The 18,798-nt window shown below is 43.7% G+C and overlaps 1 protein-coding gene across 2 annotated transcripts in view; it reads right to left on the minus strand.

Moving 5' to 3' along the window:
* Positions 1-16,659, minus strand: part of KIF26B (kinesin family member 26B) — a 285,876-nt gene extending 269,217 nt beyond the window's left edge. For both annotated transcript variants that reach the window (XM_072927225.1, XM_004176410.6), the window contains exons 1-2: positions 16,360-16,659; positions 15,702-16,103 (exon numbers count right to left, since the gene is read on the minus strand). In XM_072927225.1, coding sequence (XP_072783326.1) covers positions 15,702-16,103; positions 16,360-16,422 — 465 coding nt within the window. In that variant the 5' untranslated portion in view covers positions 16,423-16,659. The remainder of the gene's footprint in view (positions 1-15,701; positions 16,104-16,359) is intronic.
* Between the last annotated feature and the right edge of the window lie 2,139 nt (positions 16,660-18,798).

Genomic DNA, 18,798 nt, shown 5'->3' on the forward strand with positions numbered 1-18,798 from the left:
TAACCAGCTGTCCAGCACACTGGGGTTGGCTTTGGGGAAATTATTCCTCTTCATTCAAGGCATCAGAAGTGCCTTAAAAGACCCACTGCTGCCTAAGGGGATATGCAACATTTTTATGAAGCCTGGCAACACGTAGTGGACTCTGGTGGGCACCACAAGAAATACATGAAGACAGTTTTGAGGAACTCAGGAGAACTCGTGCAAAATAGCTACAAAAGTGAAGGCTGTTAGAGCAGCAACATACATTCCAACACTCTTTAATCATGGATGATAAACAGTGTTACCCTAAAAAGTTACTATTAACATAATAGCCAGCAGGAAAGCAGGTGCAAACAATTAACCCATGATAGAAAACATTTTTGTTTCCTGTTCATAGCATGGGGGTTTTTTTCTGATAGATGAAACTTTGTCAGAAAGAGACAGTGAGATCACTCCATAGAATTGCAATAAAGCATTAACCTGGTTTCCCAGTCACCCAGACAACAGCATCTAAGTGTGCTTTTTTGCCTACTGTTCTCAGGGTCCCAACCCAAGGCTCATGATGGTTACTGACAGGATCTAATAAATACCTCATAAAGATTATGTTTGGATCAGAAAGGACGGAAACAAAAAAATGTATAGATGCCCTTTTTTTGCTTAACGAGTATAATGACAACTGCAGTTAAAGCAATACAATCCTCAATGAAGACAAAGAGAATTAAAATCCAAAAACTAATATTTTTTCGTTCAAAACTTGTGAATAATGACAATGTAAAAGAATGTCTAGGGAAAGAAAACAGAGATGGAACACATTTGAGATATCATGTAAGCCAATAGAAATTGCTACTTGTAAATTCTAGACATGTTCTAATGACAAACTTTATAAAAAGTAGAAAAACACTTTCACAAACATTTATTTCTCCACTGAAAAGAAAAACACTGAAGAATCTATTCCAATTAATGTTCTAACTAATTAAATGACAAAGGCCTCATTTTCTGTTCTTTCAGATGCAGTTTAATATGCTGTCAAGACTTGAATCATCCATTTGATCTCTGGAAAGGCAGAGAGGCAGACAGAATACAAAACAAACATTAACAAATACTACATGAATACAGAATGCCTAAAAGCATGCCATGCACACCAGCAAAAAGTCAAGGACAATTAAATCATCCTTAGACATGAACTGTCCGAGGTAGGAAGGAAGAAAGAATTAATAAACACACTCCGGGGGGGGAAAAACAATCACAGAAAACACACCTAACTCCATTAGCAATTTTGTTGTTGTTTTTAAACTAGCAGCCAGTTTCTGGCACCAGACAAAGAATCGGAAGTCAAGGTCTTTCCAAATATATTTTTTTATATACCTGGGTAATTAGTTACCATATATTCAACTGCCATAGTCCAATTCCTTTAAGGCTGACAGCTTTGAAATGCAAACCACAAGTCTCTTCTCCCTCTCTGTACAGAGTCAGAGAAACCAACACCTCCTCAGACAGAACTGCTGGAGAATGGGATGATCGACATTAGCAAAAAAGGGAAAAGTCTGATAGTCCACATCACAAGCAGGTAAGAATCCTGGACACCATTTCCAGTAATGTAATTCCAGACACCATGCAAGTAATAAGTTCACCACATTGCTCTGTAACTCATCTCAGCTGTAAAAACAGAAGAGGCAAACATTTCACTCAGACGAAATCTATGTACATACTTTGGTAATGGACACATTGGTGTGAATATTCGCAGTTGTGTGAAATCCTGTGACTTCTGTGAGCATCTTGATGTTACAAACCACCTAACTACCTTTAAGAACTGTCCTCTTCCACCAAGTTATTGAAAAAGGTCCTTACCTATGGAAAATTAGGTGGACAATGTCCCATTCCACATCACCAGCAAATATTCAACATTTTTACTGAAAGCCAGCAAGATATGCAGAAATAGTCCGAGGGCAAAGGCTGAGACAGCAAGAAGCTAAGGGAGCCAATATTGAAGCAAAAATTTAAGAGAGCTGCAGCAGCAGGGTGGAGCAGATAACAAGAGACAGCCATCAACACCACAGCAGGGTGGTGGGACAGGACATCCATCCTCACCTCAGCTGCACCCAAACTCCCTGTCAGATTTAGCACATCACCATAACAGCAAATTTCGGCTAAGGTGCTTGTTAGTGTAATCCAGTAGCCAAGTTTTGTGTAAGTGTTCACTCCTTCAGCCCTGACACAGTGTTACCTGTCTGCTGCTGCATCAGAGGCTATCATTTTACATCCTTGCAGGCAAATTCCTAGCAGCTTAGAGCCCTGAAGCTTGATGTATTGGCTGGAATTAAGAAGAGTAGGGAATTTATCAGGATCTTTATGTACTGGGAATATATGCTAACTACAAAAGAAAAATTGTCTATTTTTTTTTCTACGTTGGCCAGAAATTCTACCCTGACCTCAAGAGACCTTTCCATCAAAGCTTAAATTACTAGAGTTTCAATTCTAAGTTATCTTAGAAAATAACCTCAAAGACAGAAAAATAAAAAAACAAGTATGTTGAATAAAGACAAAAAGAAAGTCTGATTCCTGTCATGAATCAATGATGTCCAGTGATAACTGGAAACAAGGAAAAGATGAGGTTTCCTCCAGTGCAAAATAGATTTCAAGACTATCTCACTGCCTTTTGAAGACAGTAATTATGACTCATCAAGAAAGGAAAACAATCCATGCTTTTTCCCCTTTTCCAGCCACCATAACCTCTACTTTAAAAAGCCACAAACAAAATAAATCAACAAAAAACAAACCATTCTTATTATTTACCTTCAATTATAAATGGGTCTAATCAAAAACCAGAATAAATAAAACACATTTCATTTTAGGGTTTTAGAAGTAAAAGACCCATCCTTTACCCTGAAAGCCATTTCATCCCATTTCAGAAAGCTGTATGTCTAATCACAGTGAGAACACCAGGAATTCTGCAGCCATTGCTGCAGAAAGTGCAGGAAAAGAAATATAGACGCAAATGCGTACATAAAGAGAGCAAATTCCTATAAAAGCTGCACTGAAGCAATGAATCCTATCCTCTCACTTCATATGGAGGTGGGTAAATAATGGCACAACAGAGATTTCATTCATGCAGAGGTCTAGGGTATGCTGGGAAGTCTCAATGTGACAATTTGCTGCAGATGCCTGCTTAGAGGAGCCATTTATCAGTGTCACCCATGCGCATTTCTACACACAGCTTCCTCAGCAGCCCGACTCCACACCAGCTTTCCATATAGCACACTCTAGTCCTTGATATTTCAGGCACAGAAATTACCCTTATCTAGGCCTTAGCAGTGTGTGCTTATTGAAACAATTTGTATTACCCAGAGCACATGGGTTTGGAGTAGGAAAGCTACAAAATTTAATTTCTTTGCTGATAAAAAGAACAGCAAATTAAGAGAAGTCACAATGGTTTCCCTCCTGCTACCTCTCCTCTTTATAGCCCTGTTTAGTTCATTGCTTATAAACTGCTAACACAAGTATTCCCATCGTAGTGCTGACTCCTGGAGGATACAGGCATCTTGGATGTTTCATCTCTTGTTATATGTAAGTGGAATATTAAACAGGCAAGACAGTAGCAGAGGAGGCTAGGAAGAACCAAGTAACTAGGACTGACAAAGAAGGATGGCAATTTAAAGCAATTCGATCTGTAAAGTGCTTCATTTATAGCCACCAGTGCCAGTGCATTCAGCCTTCATGTATACCCTCCCTCACCTTCAGCTGTCCTCTCACACCTCAAGTCTATTCTATCCTGCTTTTAAAGGATTAACAAGTATTGCTACTTAATATCATGCCTTAGAGTGTCCAGTACAATAATACTGCAGAATTAGTAATCTTAACACTACAAGAATTTAGATTAATCTGGAAATCAAACATTATTTCCCTTCAGAGACAGGCACAGGGAAAAGAAAAAGTGAGACTGAATTAATTCCTATTGCTGATGCACTAAAACATACATCATTTATTTTTTATGCTGGGCAAAATTGCTAGTGCAATGAACTGAATTTCTATTTCATACCAAGTCTCAAACTGACATTATGGAACACACATATATTTGTGACTGGTAAAAAGAGAAACAAATCAATTAGACGTAAGAAAGAAAAGCCAGTCACATCTTTAGATCACAGGATACACCAGCACCTTAGCCTTTGGATGAAAAAATTAATTTCAGAATGAAAAATACCAAAGTGCATTAAACCAAAGACAACCTTGAGTCAGTGCTTTCTACTCTTCTAGCTGCTTGCTAGTTTCTGTTTTAAGAGAGACAAACAGAGACAATAAATTTTAGTGATAGCTTTTTTAAGGAAAAACAGAACAGAACATCCATATGCATAATTCCTACAAGACTTTAAAATAAGCTCAGGCTTTTACAGAACACTGATTTATTACCCATTTCTCCTTGTTTTCCCAGCATGCCACCTGTTCCATGGAAGCACTGTTGCTTTGCTGCCTGGACAAACCTCATTCCCCACTTCATTTCCATCTCCTCATCTTGCATTCTTCCTTTCACATTTCTCCTTGGGCCCTTTCTGTACTTACAGATGCTCATGTCTTTTAGGAGACAAAAACATATTGGCCAACCTGCCTTAAGTGTCTACCCCACTCCTTGCAACTTTGAAAATTGATTTAAAAAACCAAACAAACAGGACAAAGGAGAGATGTGATCAAATACCTGTAACAATTAAGCTCTTGTCAAGACCTTACACGAAGCAGATCCCAACTATTCATTTAAACTGAGAAAGCACTTAGTGAGTTGACTGCCCATCTCTTATTGCTCACCCAACAACCTCTTTGCCAGAGCACTGAAATCCATGACTTTACAAAGATCAACTCTAAAATCTTGCAGAGCCTTGTTTTCAAGGTAATGGTGAAGGCCAGTTTCTTCTCCTACCAACTGTAACTTCTTTCACCCACCTCTAAATGCAAAATCCAGAGAATTTTTGTGAAATCCATTATTCAGAAATGGATTTGACACACAGGGGGGAAAAAAATTAAGTCTTGTTAGGCATACTACAAGTATAGCTCTGGATTTAGGCTTACCACCCACGCTGCAGAGCTGCTTACAAAGCCATCATTAATGGCCTTCCAGCTACCCATCATTTCCCCATGTTCAGCCTGCCCAGACAGCCAGCTCTTCCTTTCTAACAAATACCATTTTAATAGCATCTCCCTCTTGGTTAGCCTCCTCGACCTCCAGTAAAAGCCATCTATGGTCTAACAATCTCTTAAATCACATACAGTATGCCTTCCTGCTAGGTTCACACATATGCAGGCTTATTGTCAAGAATTTCCATTAGAAACCCAACAGCAGATGAGATGAACTGACAGCTTTAGGGCTAATGAGGAGAGAAAAGCAAGGAGGGAGTCGAAAGGGAGAAGTAAATGGCAAAGAATATGTTTCTGTATTGTAAATGCCCCAGTCACCAAAGACTTGATTGTGCCTTTCTGGTGCCAGGGCTTCTCCAGTCCCAACACTTCCCTCTGAGCAACAAATGCCAGCCACAGAGCCTCAGCCACTGTTAACTCTTCCTATGGGAATGCTGCCAGCAATCTCAGCATATTAACCCTGGGAATACTAACATGATTTAGAGGACTAGTTAAATTTTAATGATACCATTAGGAAAGAGGAAAACACACAAGTCACACTCCCACTTCGGTGCATTTGGCTGCAGGATAGGATATTAATGTTTTTCTTTGCCCATCACTATTAAATGAGTAGTGAAACTAATAGAGAAATGAAGAGTAATGGCTTCTATTCTCACTGTTCAGCACCTGCTTAAAGCCAAGGCTGCCTTATTGCCCACTAGGCTTTCTGCTGGAGTCCATCAGGTGGATGAAGTAAACGCGTAATTCTTTCAGCATTTGGCACTTAACGGGTCAGAGGTTCATTTAGCCAAGAGGCACAGAAAAATAAAACTTTCCAGCTGAAATAGTAGCATGTAATCATCCAGGCAATCAGTTAGCAGGCAGAAGTCTGCTGTCCTTAATAACTTCAGCATAATAAAGTCTGAGTTTGGCTTTGGTAAGATGGGAGTTCGCCCGTGTGACTTACAGGAGCCACAACAGAAACATGCTGAAGCCAGTTCTGCCCTGCTTTTAATAATGAGCTCCAAGCAACCACCCTCTGCACTGCAGGACTCTCCCTCATATCTTCAAGTACACCTCTGATAAAAGGAATGGGAAATTCCCACCAGAACAACACAGAGGGTCACAGAAACTGAGGGTTTGTATTCCTGAATCCTTATTCATCTTCAGACAGTTTTGAGGGAGGTGGAGAAAGAAGGAATGAAACATGCACAATTTGGGTAAAATTAACTCCATCTTGAGTTGGTCTCCTCACACAGTTCTGAACAAAGCTGAAACCCCCAAACCACTGTGAAATTTCAGTTTTTCTTCAGGAAAAGAAAATATTTACTGTGGTAGATATCAAAGTCTCCTTTCATTTGCTTTTACCCAAACATTCATGTGAGTAGAATTTTGTTCCACTGCAAATCCATGGAATAGAGAAGCTGTTGTGAATATTCAGGTACAAGTAAATGATCATGTCAAGCTATATATGATTTAGGGAGCATAGGGAAATTGAGTAGAGGCTTGCTATTAATAGATTATAAGAAATCCACAGGTCAAAACACATTTTGTAAGGAAAAAAAATGCATATAAAGTAAGTTCTACTTGAAGGTAATTTGGAAGCCAAAACATAGACTATATTCCCACTTTTAAATTTTCCTACAGAAAAGGAAGCTAGCTTTCCTAGAGCTAGATGGATGTTTCACATCAGTCATATTGCACTGGGTACAGATATCCTATATTCAGCATACACAGTTCCTTTGACACATACCACCAGCAAGAAATTTAAAGTGTCTTCCAGGTGCAGACTCAATTGGGCTTGGAGCAGTTTTTACTAGAATAAAGTAATTTTTCAAAGACATTTGGCAATTTTTTCCTGACTCACCAAATCTATTGGATAAGATCGTTGACCAGAAACTTACAAAGAAGATAACTTGGACTTAACTTACAGGCCACAAGGTAATTTGGAGGGCAATGAATTGAGAAGACTCAGCCCTTCTTTGTTTAATAGGAAGGTGTAAAAACTTAAACAATACAAAGAATTTATATTTAAAAATGCTTTATCTAGAAGTGTCCAGTTCCTTCTGAGGGAAGTCTTTTGTTTTCATGGTGAATTGCAAGCCAAATCCAGTTTAATATCCCACTGGTTTCCTCATGTCTCTTGAGCAGCATTTCCCTGGCAATTTATTATTTTTAAACCCACAAACACTACTACCAAATACAGTTTCAGATGAAAGCTGAGAAGAGGAAGCCAGTCTGAAGTTTCTTCAGAATTAAGTCTTTTCTCTTTCCTCCAAGAAAATGTCTTATAATATATAAAAAATTCAAGATCAACCACACACTAAGTGATTTAAAAATACAGATTGAACAGAAGATCCTTATGACAATGTGCTGGTTTCAGCTGAGGTAGAGTCAATTTTCTTCACTGTGTTTTCCACAACATTTTGCTCTGAAGAGAAAGTGGAGTGATGGTGTTTGTCTTCCCAAGTTACCATTAGGTGTGATGGGGCCCTGCTCTCCTGGAGATGCCTGAACATCTCCCTGCCCACAGGAAGTGGTGAATTAATTACTTGTTCTGTTTTGCTTGTGTGCATGGCTTTTGTTTTCCCTACTAAACTCTCTTTATCTCAATCCACAAGTTTTACAGCTTTTACCCGTCCAATTCTCCCCCTGATCCCACTGGTGTGGGAGACAGCAAGCAACAGCTAGGGGTTAAACCATGACAGACAAAAATAAACATAGTTGAAGACAAAAATAAACATAGTTGAAGACAAAAATAATTTTTAAGAAGTATACCAATGCTGAAACAGTAAATAGTTTTTAACAGCCTTACTATGCTGTATTATCTTAAATAAAATAAATTGAATTCTGACACCATAGCAATAAATACAAGCTGCAGTTGAAGACACCAATTCTTTAAGACTGATTCTTTTGTATAGCTGGTACCATACTTTCTTTTACTGTCTCTTTTGTAAAGTAATCCCTGTATTCTGTACTCCAGTTACAATGGAGGCTATGGTTGGATGCATCGTGCTGCTCTCATCAGCAGCTTCCTCAGAGATCTCTGGCTCCTTGCATCTGCTGCTGTAATAGCACATCTAGTCACTCCCTGATCAAAAGGATCTGAGTTTAGAAAGAAGCATTATTGAAAGTGTTTGAACTATCCATCATTTTTATAAGAACTAAGGCAGGGAGCAATCACTGTGTACTTACACAGGAGACCTGCAGTGATGCTAACTTATGACCTTCATATGGAGAGGACAAAGGAAAGGCACATGGGAAGCTCACAGGACAAAGGAAATGTGGGAATCCAGAGCTTCCCTCTGGCTGCCCTGGAGGGCCTGGGACCCTGGCAGGGGATCAGGAACCCCCCTGTACAGAGCCCCCAGAGACACTGTCTCTGATCTCTGTCCATGGAAAAGAGTTTTCAATCTTACAGGATGAATTACAAGCTTTGAGTGTTTGATATGAGTAATAATTAAGTGTGGCATGGGTGCAAAAGTAAAATTTTAGGTTTCTAGATTAGGGATTCAAAGGGGACAAGATGGAGGAAATTGGGTGTGTCTTGTCCTTTTTCTCCTTCTTCATGCCCTCCATGTTTCACTGTAGTGTTGGCATTTTTCTATTGGTTTAGGCTGGGGACACACTGTTCAACGTAGGTGACAGATATTGGCACATTATTGTAAATATAGCACAGGTAGTTTCTGGTATATAATGTTTGTAACATCCCACTGAGGGGCAGAGCCCCACACGCTGCCCTGCAGGACAGAGCTGCGGCAGGGCAGCAGAACATGTTAGAGATAAGCAAGAATAAACAACCTTGAAAACAGCACAGACGAATTATGGCTTCTTCTTTGGCAGCGGGGCTGAAAGACAGAGACTTTCTACAATCTCAGAATCATCAATACCTCAGATTCTGACAAGGAAAGGCACATGGGAAGCCCAGAGGACAAAGGAAAGGCACATGGGAAGCCCACAAGGGGACATCTTAGACCTGCTCTGCCAGAGCAGCATGCCCACTGCTTTGAAGGCACACAGGTATTCCCTGGTTAAAGCCATATCATGCACAGAGCTGTGGCCTAAATTAAATCTTACTGCTTTTCCTGAAGTCCAAATGCCCTCACTATAGTCCATTTCATGCAAGTCACTAGACTTACAAGGTTCAGATCCAGAATGAAGAAACAGTCATGTTATACCGAGGAAAGAATTTTCAGGTTCTGGTATGCCTTGCAGAGCGTTTCAGCCTTCATGTTTCAGCCTTGAACTTTAGACAAGTTCAAAACAGTTCAGTCAATTCTCCCCTGCTCTATGAAGTGTCTTGTGTTGATCTAATTTTACTTAAAGAAACTTCAAACACTCTCTCATCAAAATACTCAGCTACACTGTAAAATTTTCTGAGCAGGAGAGTGGAGGTAAAAGAAGCATTAGCAGATTCATATCCTGGTTGCAGATGATACAAGGTATTATAACTGTACAAAAAAAAATCTGATCTGTACAAAGTCTGATTATATATCTCAGGTTTCAAAGCCAGAGAAAAACACAATTCTTAGCAGCTTCACTAGGCTCATAGTTATGAAAAAGAAAAAAAGAACAAAAATAAACCTGGTTTAATGTAGGAAGATTGCATAGAAAATAATTGAAAATAAAAATGGGCAACACAAGTCATTGGGTTCTTCTAAACTTGTAAACTTTCTGCTATTAGGATACTACTTTGTGTGTTTAATTAAGCAAGCTGTAATTTGTAACAACACCCTGATAAAAAGAACTGATTTTCTGCAATTGGGATACTTCTTGAATTGCAGCTTCAACAACAGATACTGTGGGCTAGGGTTTATTTATTCGGTGGCAGGAAGGGAAGGTGTATGCTTGTTTTCCTCCATTTTAACAACATCCATGCCTCTCAAGGCACAGATGACACTAGCAAGATGTAAGCTGGCAATTTAGCTTAGAACATCTCTCGTGCTTTTGACACGCAGACCTCATGTCACAAAATGCTGCAGTTCTGACTACATTATGTACAGCATGACAGCCAAGTTTATTGTGGTGCTGCAGGTTCAGTGCTTGGAAGCACCCCAATTACATGATGTCAAAGGTTACACGCTGCTGATGTGGCAAAACCACTGTGTCTTTCAGTCCTGCAATGTTCTAATAATCTGCTGATGCCAGCATGACTCCCATTACATACCCATGGTCCACACTGATAATGTGTGACATTTTTTCAAACACTGTGTGGGGAACTCAGATGGACAATCTTTGTGCCTTGTCCCCTTCCAAAACTATACACCAAAGTCCTTCACTTATCATACAAGATTTCTGTGAATGTTGCAATATTTACTTCTAAGGAAGTGTGCGACTATCTGAAGATACAAGATTATTTTGGACATCAGTGCAGCATTCATGGCATGCATAAAACACCTTGGAGACATTTCACCACCCAGCAGATAAAGAGGCCAATTAAAGACTCAGCATTGACTCTGTATTTCTGAACAGAACGTTATCAGAAGCACAGCCAAGTCTTTGTACAAAAAAAAGAAACAACACCCTCCTCCCTGGAGATTTACTTCATCGATATTTCCCTCGTCACCTTCAACAGTTCTGAGCTCAGAACCTTTTCTGATAGGAAACACTATAGTTTCAATTCACGAAATATAACCACAAACTGGTTTCTAATTTCCAATGCACTTCGTAATGACAAGCCTTTTTCATCCCATAGAAAAATCTGCAGAGCTAATGGCTTTGACAGCTTCCTAAAGAGCAGTCTTTACCACACAGCATCTTCACCCTTACCTCAAATACATTTGCAAGCTCAAAAGAAATAGCTATATTATTTCACATGTTGACACTGCGGATTGCAGCAGCAAGACTTCCAGCTGCTCCTAGAAAAGGGCTTACATTAATTCATCAGCAGCAAAGGCATATCCATTTGCCTCCTCTAGACCTCTGCAAGCAGCTGTAATTCCAGTGCAAGTAAACTAGCTCAGTTTCCCAACTTGCCAGGAATCATACAACCGTAAGAAGATTCACAGATGAGTTATGCTAAATGTTTTGGTATTGTGACCTGTGATGAAACACAAAAGAATGGTTGTTGTTGCCTAAACTTTAATGGAGTTAATCCTCCCAAATGCTGACAAATTACTGCCTCGGGCCATTTAAAATCACATTTCTAATGCAATAATCCTATCTGCATTACAATGAGTTGGGATGAAATGATTAGGTGCCTGAGATTTTTCTGCACAGTGAATTAAGTCACTATACAGGCTGGCTGTTCTTGTTCACAAATTAAAGTTCTGGACAGAAATGAAATTCTATTATTCTGCCACTTGCTAAGCTTTGAGGAAGGGTTTATTACTGTCCTGTCTCTACTGGGAATGTTTCTAAAGTAGCTACCAGTTAACAGAAACCTATTTTTCATTATGTCAGCTTCAGGGCTTTCTTCATTATTAATTATGAGTCAAGACTTTGACCACTGAATGAGAAGACTAATTCAACAATATGCAAGAAAAAAAAAAAAAAAAAATAGTGCCAGTAAGCGGGCAAAAAATACCAAAACAAAACTGTACCCTGAATGCTAGCTCTTTCCTTCCCTCTTGAGCTCAGAGTGATGGAAAAGACTGTGTTCGTAATTTACCCAATTCTTAGAAGCACAGACTTTTTAGGTAAGGGGAGGTCCAAAATATAATCCACCTAACAACATCAGTGCTATCTATCCTCACCATCTATAGTAGACCCTTACTTCCTGACCCAATCACAATATGCCCAGGCAGCAATTAATGTCTGCATGTCTACATACTCAAATTAGCTTAGTTTAAAAGCCGTATTCAGGATTTTTGGAGCCATGTACTAACAAATTTATAACTGTCAGCTTGTGAAATTAACATTCCATGGATTATTTGCACACAATATGATTTGTTACACATCAATATAGCAACTTTTCAATTGTTAGAGGCCTGTGAGGTGTTTATTGAAGACAGGTGATATCACAGGTTTGAATTCAAAACAAACATATGTCACAGAAATTTTGATAAATTTGAGAGTATGATGCCAGAAATTTCTATGCTAGAACTTTGTCTGATGCTCTTCTAAAAATGTAACCTAAGAAAAAGCTTAGCATAGAAAATAAACCTGTATTAGTAATTTGAGATAATCTTTATCATCATGCAACATAAACCCCACAAACAACAGGCACCAAAAGCTCCAAGATGCCCTCAGTCACAAGCTGCAGTGTGCATCTATATCAGCCACCTGTGCTAGTCAATTCCCACAGGCCTGCTTCGCTTGGGGGTTACAAAAAGATTTAATTCACATAAAATATAACCCCTTCTATGCACATAATTGCTGAACATCATTAAGTCACATCTGTACCACAAGTGGAGGAGAAAGAAACAATAAGCTTTTAGCACTATTCTTTTTGCTATTGGCAGGGAACCTGGCATTTTAAATGGCTAAAATAAATTAATGTAGCTATAATTACATATTCTTCAGCTTTGTGCCTCACCAAAAAAAAAAAGTTTCCATCCTGTTGATGTATTAGGAGAGAATGTTTCTATTTAGAATGGAAAGCTAAACACCTCAACACTAACAATGACCTAGTCAGAAGCAGTTTGCTCCAGCTAAAGTGCGGCTTTTTCTCAAATTAAAAGTTTCAGTACATAGCTTCATGCATAAAGCCTGGTCTGTTTATGAAGCAATTAAGCACACTATTACACTTGACAGTTATATACAAACCTTTACATGACTGCACACTGTCAGAAATACCAATGTAGGTTCACATTTGGATAGGTTACTGCAGATTCCAATATCTTCTACTAGATACACATTAAAACACAGATACTCTCATATTCTGCTTGCTTTGCAACACACACTATCCCAGATGATGAGCATTTCTAAATACAGCATAAATGGTAAACAGGTGCTACAGACTGTACTTATAATACCATAATTCTAGGCTGTCTTCAACAGCAACAACAGAAAATACATCAGACCTGGCTACAGACATCTTAAATGCTTCATTTAATAGTTCTAATGAAGAATATCACCAATTAGTTGTGTCCTACAGGCACCACAGTGTTGAATTGTAGGATGTTTTGCAAGTTCAGAATCAGGAATATGATCTGCTCCTTCTTCCACTTAATTTAAGTGGCAGGATCCCTTCCACACTGAAAAAGCCCCCATTTCCATAGCACCAATCAAGAGCAGACCTCACAGGACCCTGAAAAAATGCCAGCTACATTAACACAGTGCGGTTAGACTTCAGTCTCAATCTAAACCATAGCCAGTTTTCTCCAGACACAAACAGGTTTACACATTTTTGAGAAACCCTGTACATGTCACGCTCAGAAGGGAAGCCCAGAGTGTTACTATGGCACACAGAGAAGCAGCTCATGGGCCCTGACTGAAGTAGCAGAGCCCATGCCAACACCTTGCTTTCCTCAAAGCAGACAATGATAAGGCTACCTCATTACACCAGGAAAAACAGACTTTTAAGACCACCACAGTATACCCAGCCCAAAGAAGTCAATGGTACCAACCATGATGTTTGTGCCCCACATCATCCAGCCCAGAGCCTCACTCTGCTGGGCAGCACCTGTTGAAAGCAAAAATCACAAGCCCAGAAAGTTCTTAACAGTCACAAGCCAGAAAGGATGAGAGAAAGATGCTCCTGCAAACAGTCACAGCCAGCTCACAACTCAACAAAGGTACCTCATCACGACTGAGCCTGCAAGTACTATTAAGCATAGCAAATAGGGGAGAGGGTCACCCATGCCCATGGAGACCACCTTATTTCTGCCTCCTCCCTTGATCCCAAGTGCACAGATTGGACAGCACTTCTGCCAGTGGCACTCCTACAGAAGTGGAAGGTTTGGAAAGGAGGCATAAGAAGAAAACAAGGAACATAGGTAAGAAGACTAAAAGGCTACTGATAAAAATAAAGATTTGCCTGTACAACACCATCAGCTAAACTAAGTGAGCAGCAGAACAAATAGCAGCAGGAACACAAGGATAACCTTTCAGGAAGGCTAGGATGGGCAATTTCAATCACTACTGCAGTAAAGGAGCCCTCTGCAAATATTTACAGGACTAAAATCAGTCAATTTCTATTTAGCATCGTGCCTTGATGTTAGTTTCATTCTCCCCTCCACCCCTAATTCTCAGTTATTCTGATGGCTCCCATATCTGTATCAGTAATCCCCCACCTATACTCACAGCTGGTAATTACTGTCAAATCACACAGCCTGAAATTTGACAAGATTTTGGTACAGGGCCACTTTAAAGTGAATCAACCATGTATTAATGGTTAAATTTACTCTTAATTTTGGTGGATCCACCTTTCACTGTTCATGAATAATTCAGTTAAGTCAGCTCTTGAGACAAGGTAACAACCAGCCCTTGAGTCTTTTGTTCATGAGAGCACCAGCTCCCTCTCAAAGAGCACATAAATAAATCATGGAGAGTACAACACAACAGCAGTACCAGGGACCCTCTCCCAGCAGTCGACTTTCTTCCATGATATCTCTTTATTGTAACCACTAATGAAAACTCTTTGAAGTGGAAGAGTAAATATTATCATTTGATAGTACCTGGACCCAACAAGGCAAACAAAATTGCATTGTACTACATTCCAGGAGCTGTAGACCCGTGCACAATACAATGCTCATAGGGTTGCTATGGAGGAACCCAATGCTTACTATTTCAGTAGCATGAGGTCAGCCAAGGGCTGATGGTCATTCCTTTAGGGCTGTTAGCCTTAATCTTACACGCACAACAAAAAGGAAAAAAAAAATCCCAAATAAAACAAGGTATTTGGAGGTACCAAATACCCCAAGAGAGGTAGAAAGCAGGTTTCCAACTGTATTCAGGATGAGTGAGCTCTTAAAATGTGAGACCAAATGTCAGCAATGCATACATCCTCTTTCAGCACAGGATTATTCAACCCAACATTCAGAGTCCAGCAGCTTCAAGTATTTTCAAATCTTGCTGGGAATAAAAAAAAAAAAAAATCTGGCATTTCTCTGTAAGAGAAACATCACCAAGTTTATCTTTCTGCTAAAGACACCTGGGAAAACTGGATTCAATGCCACAGCCTCATTGAGTGACCTTCGGGCTCACAAAGCATTTCAATGCCTCATGTGAACCCGGAGCTACAGAAGTGTTTCTCCCTCAATGGAAGCAGAAACCACTGGCATCAGACCATACGTACACACCTCACTACTAAGTTGTCTGACAAGTCTAAGGACGATTTGTAAATCCAACCTGTAGGAATCAAAGACAGCAAAAGAGCAAGGGACCAGTGACCAGTAATATTACCACCCTTTCTTACCCCCACAAAAAAAAAAAAAAAAATCCACCGCTCAGGAAATAGCAGCGAATCACTGTCAATACAATGAAAGATGGAGAAAAGAAGAAGCACGCTGGAAGGACTGTCACAGATGCTCCTGAAACCAGGCCGCCCTCCGGAGACAGAGGCACGCTGCTCCACATGAAGCAGGAGGGGATGGAACAAGGGAACAAGACCAAGAAGGGAGAGAACACAACCCGCAAAGCGCTCGGCGGTGACACCGGCAGAGGAGAGCCCCGGCGGCTGCTGGGGACCGCTCCGAGCGCAGGGACCCCCCCGCCTCCCCCGGCCCCGCGCTCACCTTGCTGCTGACGGGCCCGGGGATGAGGAGCTTCAGCGCCTGCCTCTTCAGCTCCGCCAGGCGGGCATTGCAGTGCTCGCACCAGACGCCGCGGTCCGAGCCCGGCGAGGAGCCGCCGCCGCTGCCGGAGCCCGGCGAGCCGGTGCCGAAGCCCGGCGAGCCGCCCAGGGAGCCGGGGGAGCTGGTGCCGATGCCGGGCGAGGCGGGTCCCGGCGAGCCGGTGAAGGAGCCTGGCGAAGAGGTGCCAGAGCCGGGGGACGGGGTGCCGGAGGAGCCCAGGGCAGAGCCAGCTCCCTCCGGCGCCGGGCGACCGCCCGCCCGGGACTCCTCGTACGCCTTCCGGTACCAGCTCTCGGGGGAGAAGGGGGCGGCGGGCTTGGTGGGGGAGCAGGGCTCGGTCACCTGGAGCGGGAGAAGGAGCAGCGGGTCAGGCAGGGAAGCCCGGCGGCGCCGGCAAGTTTCGCTCGGACGCTCCGCGCCCGCGGTGGCCCCCGCGCCGCGCCCGCCTCCGCGGGGCGCCCCGAGCCGCCGCCGCCCCGCACCGCGGAAGTTGCGCGGGGCCGGGAGACGATCTGCGGCAGCCGCCGGGAGGGAGGCGCAGGAGCCCCGGCACCGTGGCCACCGGGCGCTCCGAGCCGCTGCGGCGTCGACAACTTACCCCGTATTTTCTGCTCCGCGCCGTGACCGCAATCCTCTCCTTGTTTCCAGCCACTGAATTCATGGTGGCTTCGCAGGGCGGCGGGAGAATTTCCTACAGGTCTCCCAGTCCGCATCCGAAGGGAATAGCCGGTGCCGGGAAGTCCACCGCGGAGCGGGCAGGCTGGCTCCCTCCGCCGCCTCCGACGGGATCGCTCACCCCCAAAACACCCGTCAGTCCTCGGGAAAACGCTTGGGGCTGGGGTTCTTTCCCGATAGGTTTTTCTTCATTGTCTCCCCTTTCATTCCCTTACAAACCTTGTTTTCAAAAAAACATCCAAATCAGGAGCGGCCCCCCCCCACCCCCGCGATAGGCAGCGCAGCTCTCATCCGCAAGTGAGGTGAAGCATCCAAGGTAGCCTCGGGAAGGCGAAAGAGGGAGCGAGAGCCGCGCTCTCCCAAGCAGAGGAGCTTTCTGCCTCCGCTACGGCGGCAACTTGTTCCCTTCTCCAAGGTTTGTAACTCAGTTAGAAGAAATCCTCCAAAAATATCGGGATCCAGACTCTGGGAGGAGCCTCCGCGCCCCTGGCAGCCAATATCCTCCTGCCCATTTGTGCCTGACAGTTTTGGAAGGGAGGGAAGGAAAGACCCGGGCTGCGGAGCCCCGTGCGCTCCCCGGTCAGCGGCGGAGCTGCAGGGCTGGCGGCGCCGGAGGCTGCCAGCAGACTGCCAGAGCCTCACCGATGCTCTGCGCGATGCCTCGGCTGCCGGGAGGGTCCATTTTATTTTGCAGTATTTCTTGATTGACGTCTGTGATTTCCCCCCGTTCTTGAAAAGGGCGGGTGGGTACTAGGAGGGGGGAGAACCTTGTTGCTTCCACCGCAGTTATTGGTTAGTTGCCTCTATTCAGGCTTTAATGAACGTGATTTCACAAGTATTCCCAATCCCCCCTAAATAACTAGGAAAGAAAAGCAAGCTGGTTTTAATGACAGTCGCTGGCATCTCTTTTCTATGTTGTAATTTTACGTGTATTAATTTAACTTGCAGTCAAGGGCATAATAAATTGATCTCTTAACAATGAAATTCTACAGACTTGTGTCTCTGTTAATCTTTTCTTTCTAATTACGATTTCCATTTGCTGATCATGTGTATCTGTTATATCCCTTTTTATTTCAAATCCCGTAGATAGAAAAATCATCTCTAATATATCTTCTGCCTCAAAACGAGTTGGTAATTTTCTCAGAAATGGAGGCAATAAAAACCTAAATGCCAGATCCCCTGACAGGATCATAACATGGATATGTTGATACAACTGAGAGGGCAGAACGCACAGGGGACTTGCATCCACCTTTCCAACCTCCTGTTTTTACTTCCATATAAATGCATCCTTCCAGCACCCCTAGTGCACATGGGCCACAACAGCCATAAGGGAACAAAACCAGCCTGCTGAATCACTGAGCAAGGAATCTCCCAGTGCTTGCATGTCTTTCCAGAAACTCTACCAGTAGTAAAGATGTGTAAAATGCTTGTTGTGTTTTTATTTCGCTACGTTGTCACTCTGAGAGAGGAGCAGCCATTCCTGATGTGTTTAGGAAAGCTTTAATCTAAAGCTGACGCAAGTGATGCCATCCGAGATAGCCAGGCTGCATCGTAGTGCCTTTTGCGTTTACATAGGTGACCCCGAAAAGCGGACGGAACAAACGGACAAACAAAGGAGATGCACCCCAGCTGCTGTTGCACGTGAATGGGTTTCACATAAATCCGCATGCGGAGATCCCGTGGTTTGCTCCGTAGGCAGACGTGAGAGGGATGACAAGGTAAAGCAGGGAAATGCCGTGCGAGCCCACAGCGGCACAGAGCAGCACAGCCTCCCCTGGCCCCGCGGCGCACACTGGGGGCAGCGCTGACACTGCGGTGTAGAACCGCTCGTTCTCTGCCCTCAGTCCTGGCGCCGAGCTGGCAGATTTCCTTCTTTTTTCGGCAGACCTTGAATTCCCCAGCTGCCAGCTCTGCCTGCCTGACCACGTCCGCTCCCGGGGACCGCGGCCCCGGGCGCAGCACGGCGCTGCCCCAGCGCCGTGGGCACGGCGCGCTGGCCCCTCCCGAGCAGCGGGTCGGGCCCGGGCGGTACCGGGACGCCGAGCTCTGCCAGCCCCGCGGCCGCCGCTCCCCGCACAGACCTGGGGGCGCACGGCGGCTCCGCGGCCCTCGGCAGCCGGGCAGGAGGAGCGCGGGGGCCGGGCAGCGTCCCGCGGGAGGCCGGCGGGCTGAGTGACCGCGCCGCTCCCGGCCCCGGCGGCAGGACCGGGCTCGGGACGGCGGCGCCCGCCGAGCTCGGAGCCCCCGGCCCGGGGCTGAGGTGGCCGAGGGGGGCGGGGGGGGCGCGGCCCCGCGGCGTTGGCGGGCGGCGCGCGCCCTCTGCCGGCAGCGCGCGGCACAGAGTGGCGGCCGCGCCGGGACC

Source organism: Taeniopygia guttata, chromosome 3, assembly GCF_048771995.1.
Source record: "Taeniopygia guttata chromosome 3, bTaeGut7.mat, whole genome shotgun sequence".
Lineage (NCBI taxonomy): Eukaryota > Metazoa > Chordata > Aves > Passeriformes > Estrildidae > Taeniopygia > Taeniopygia guttata.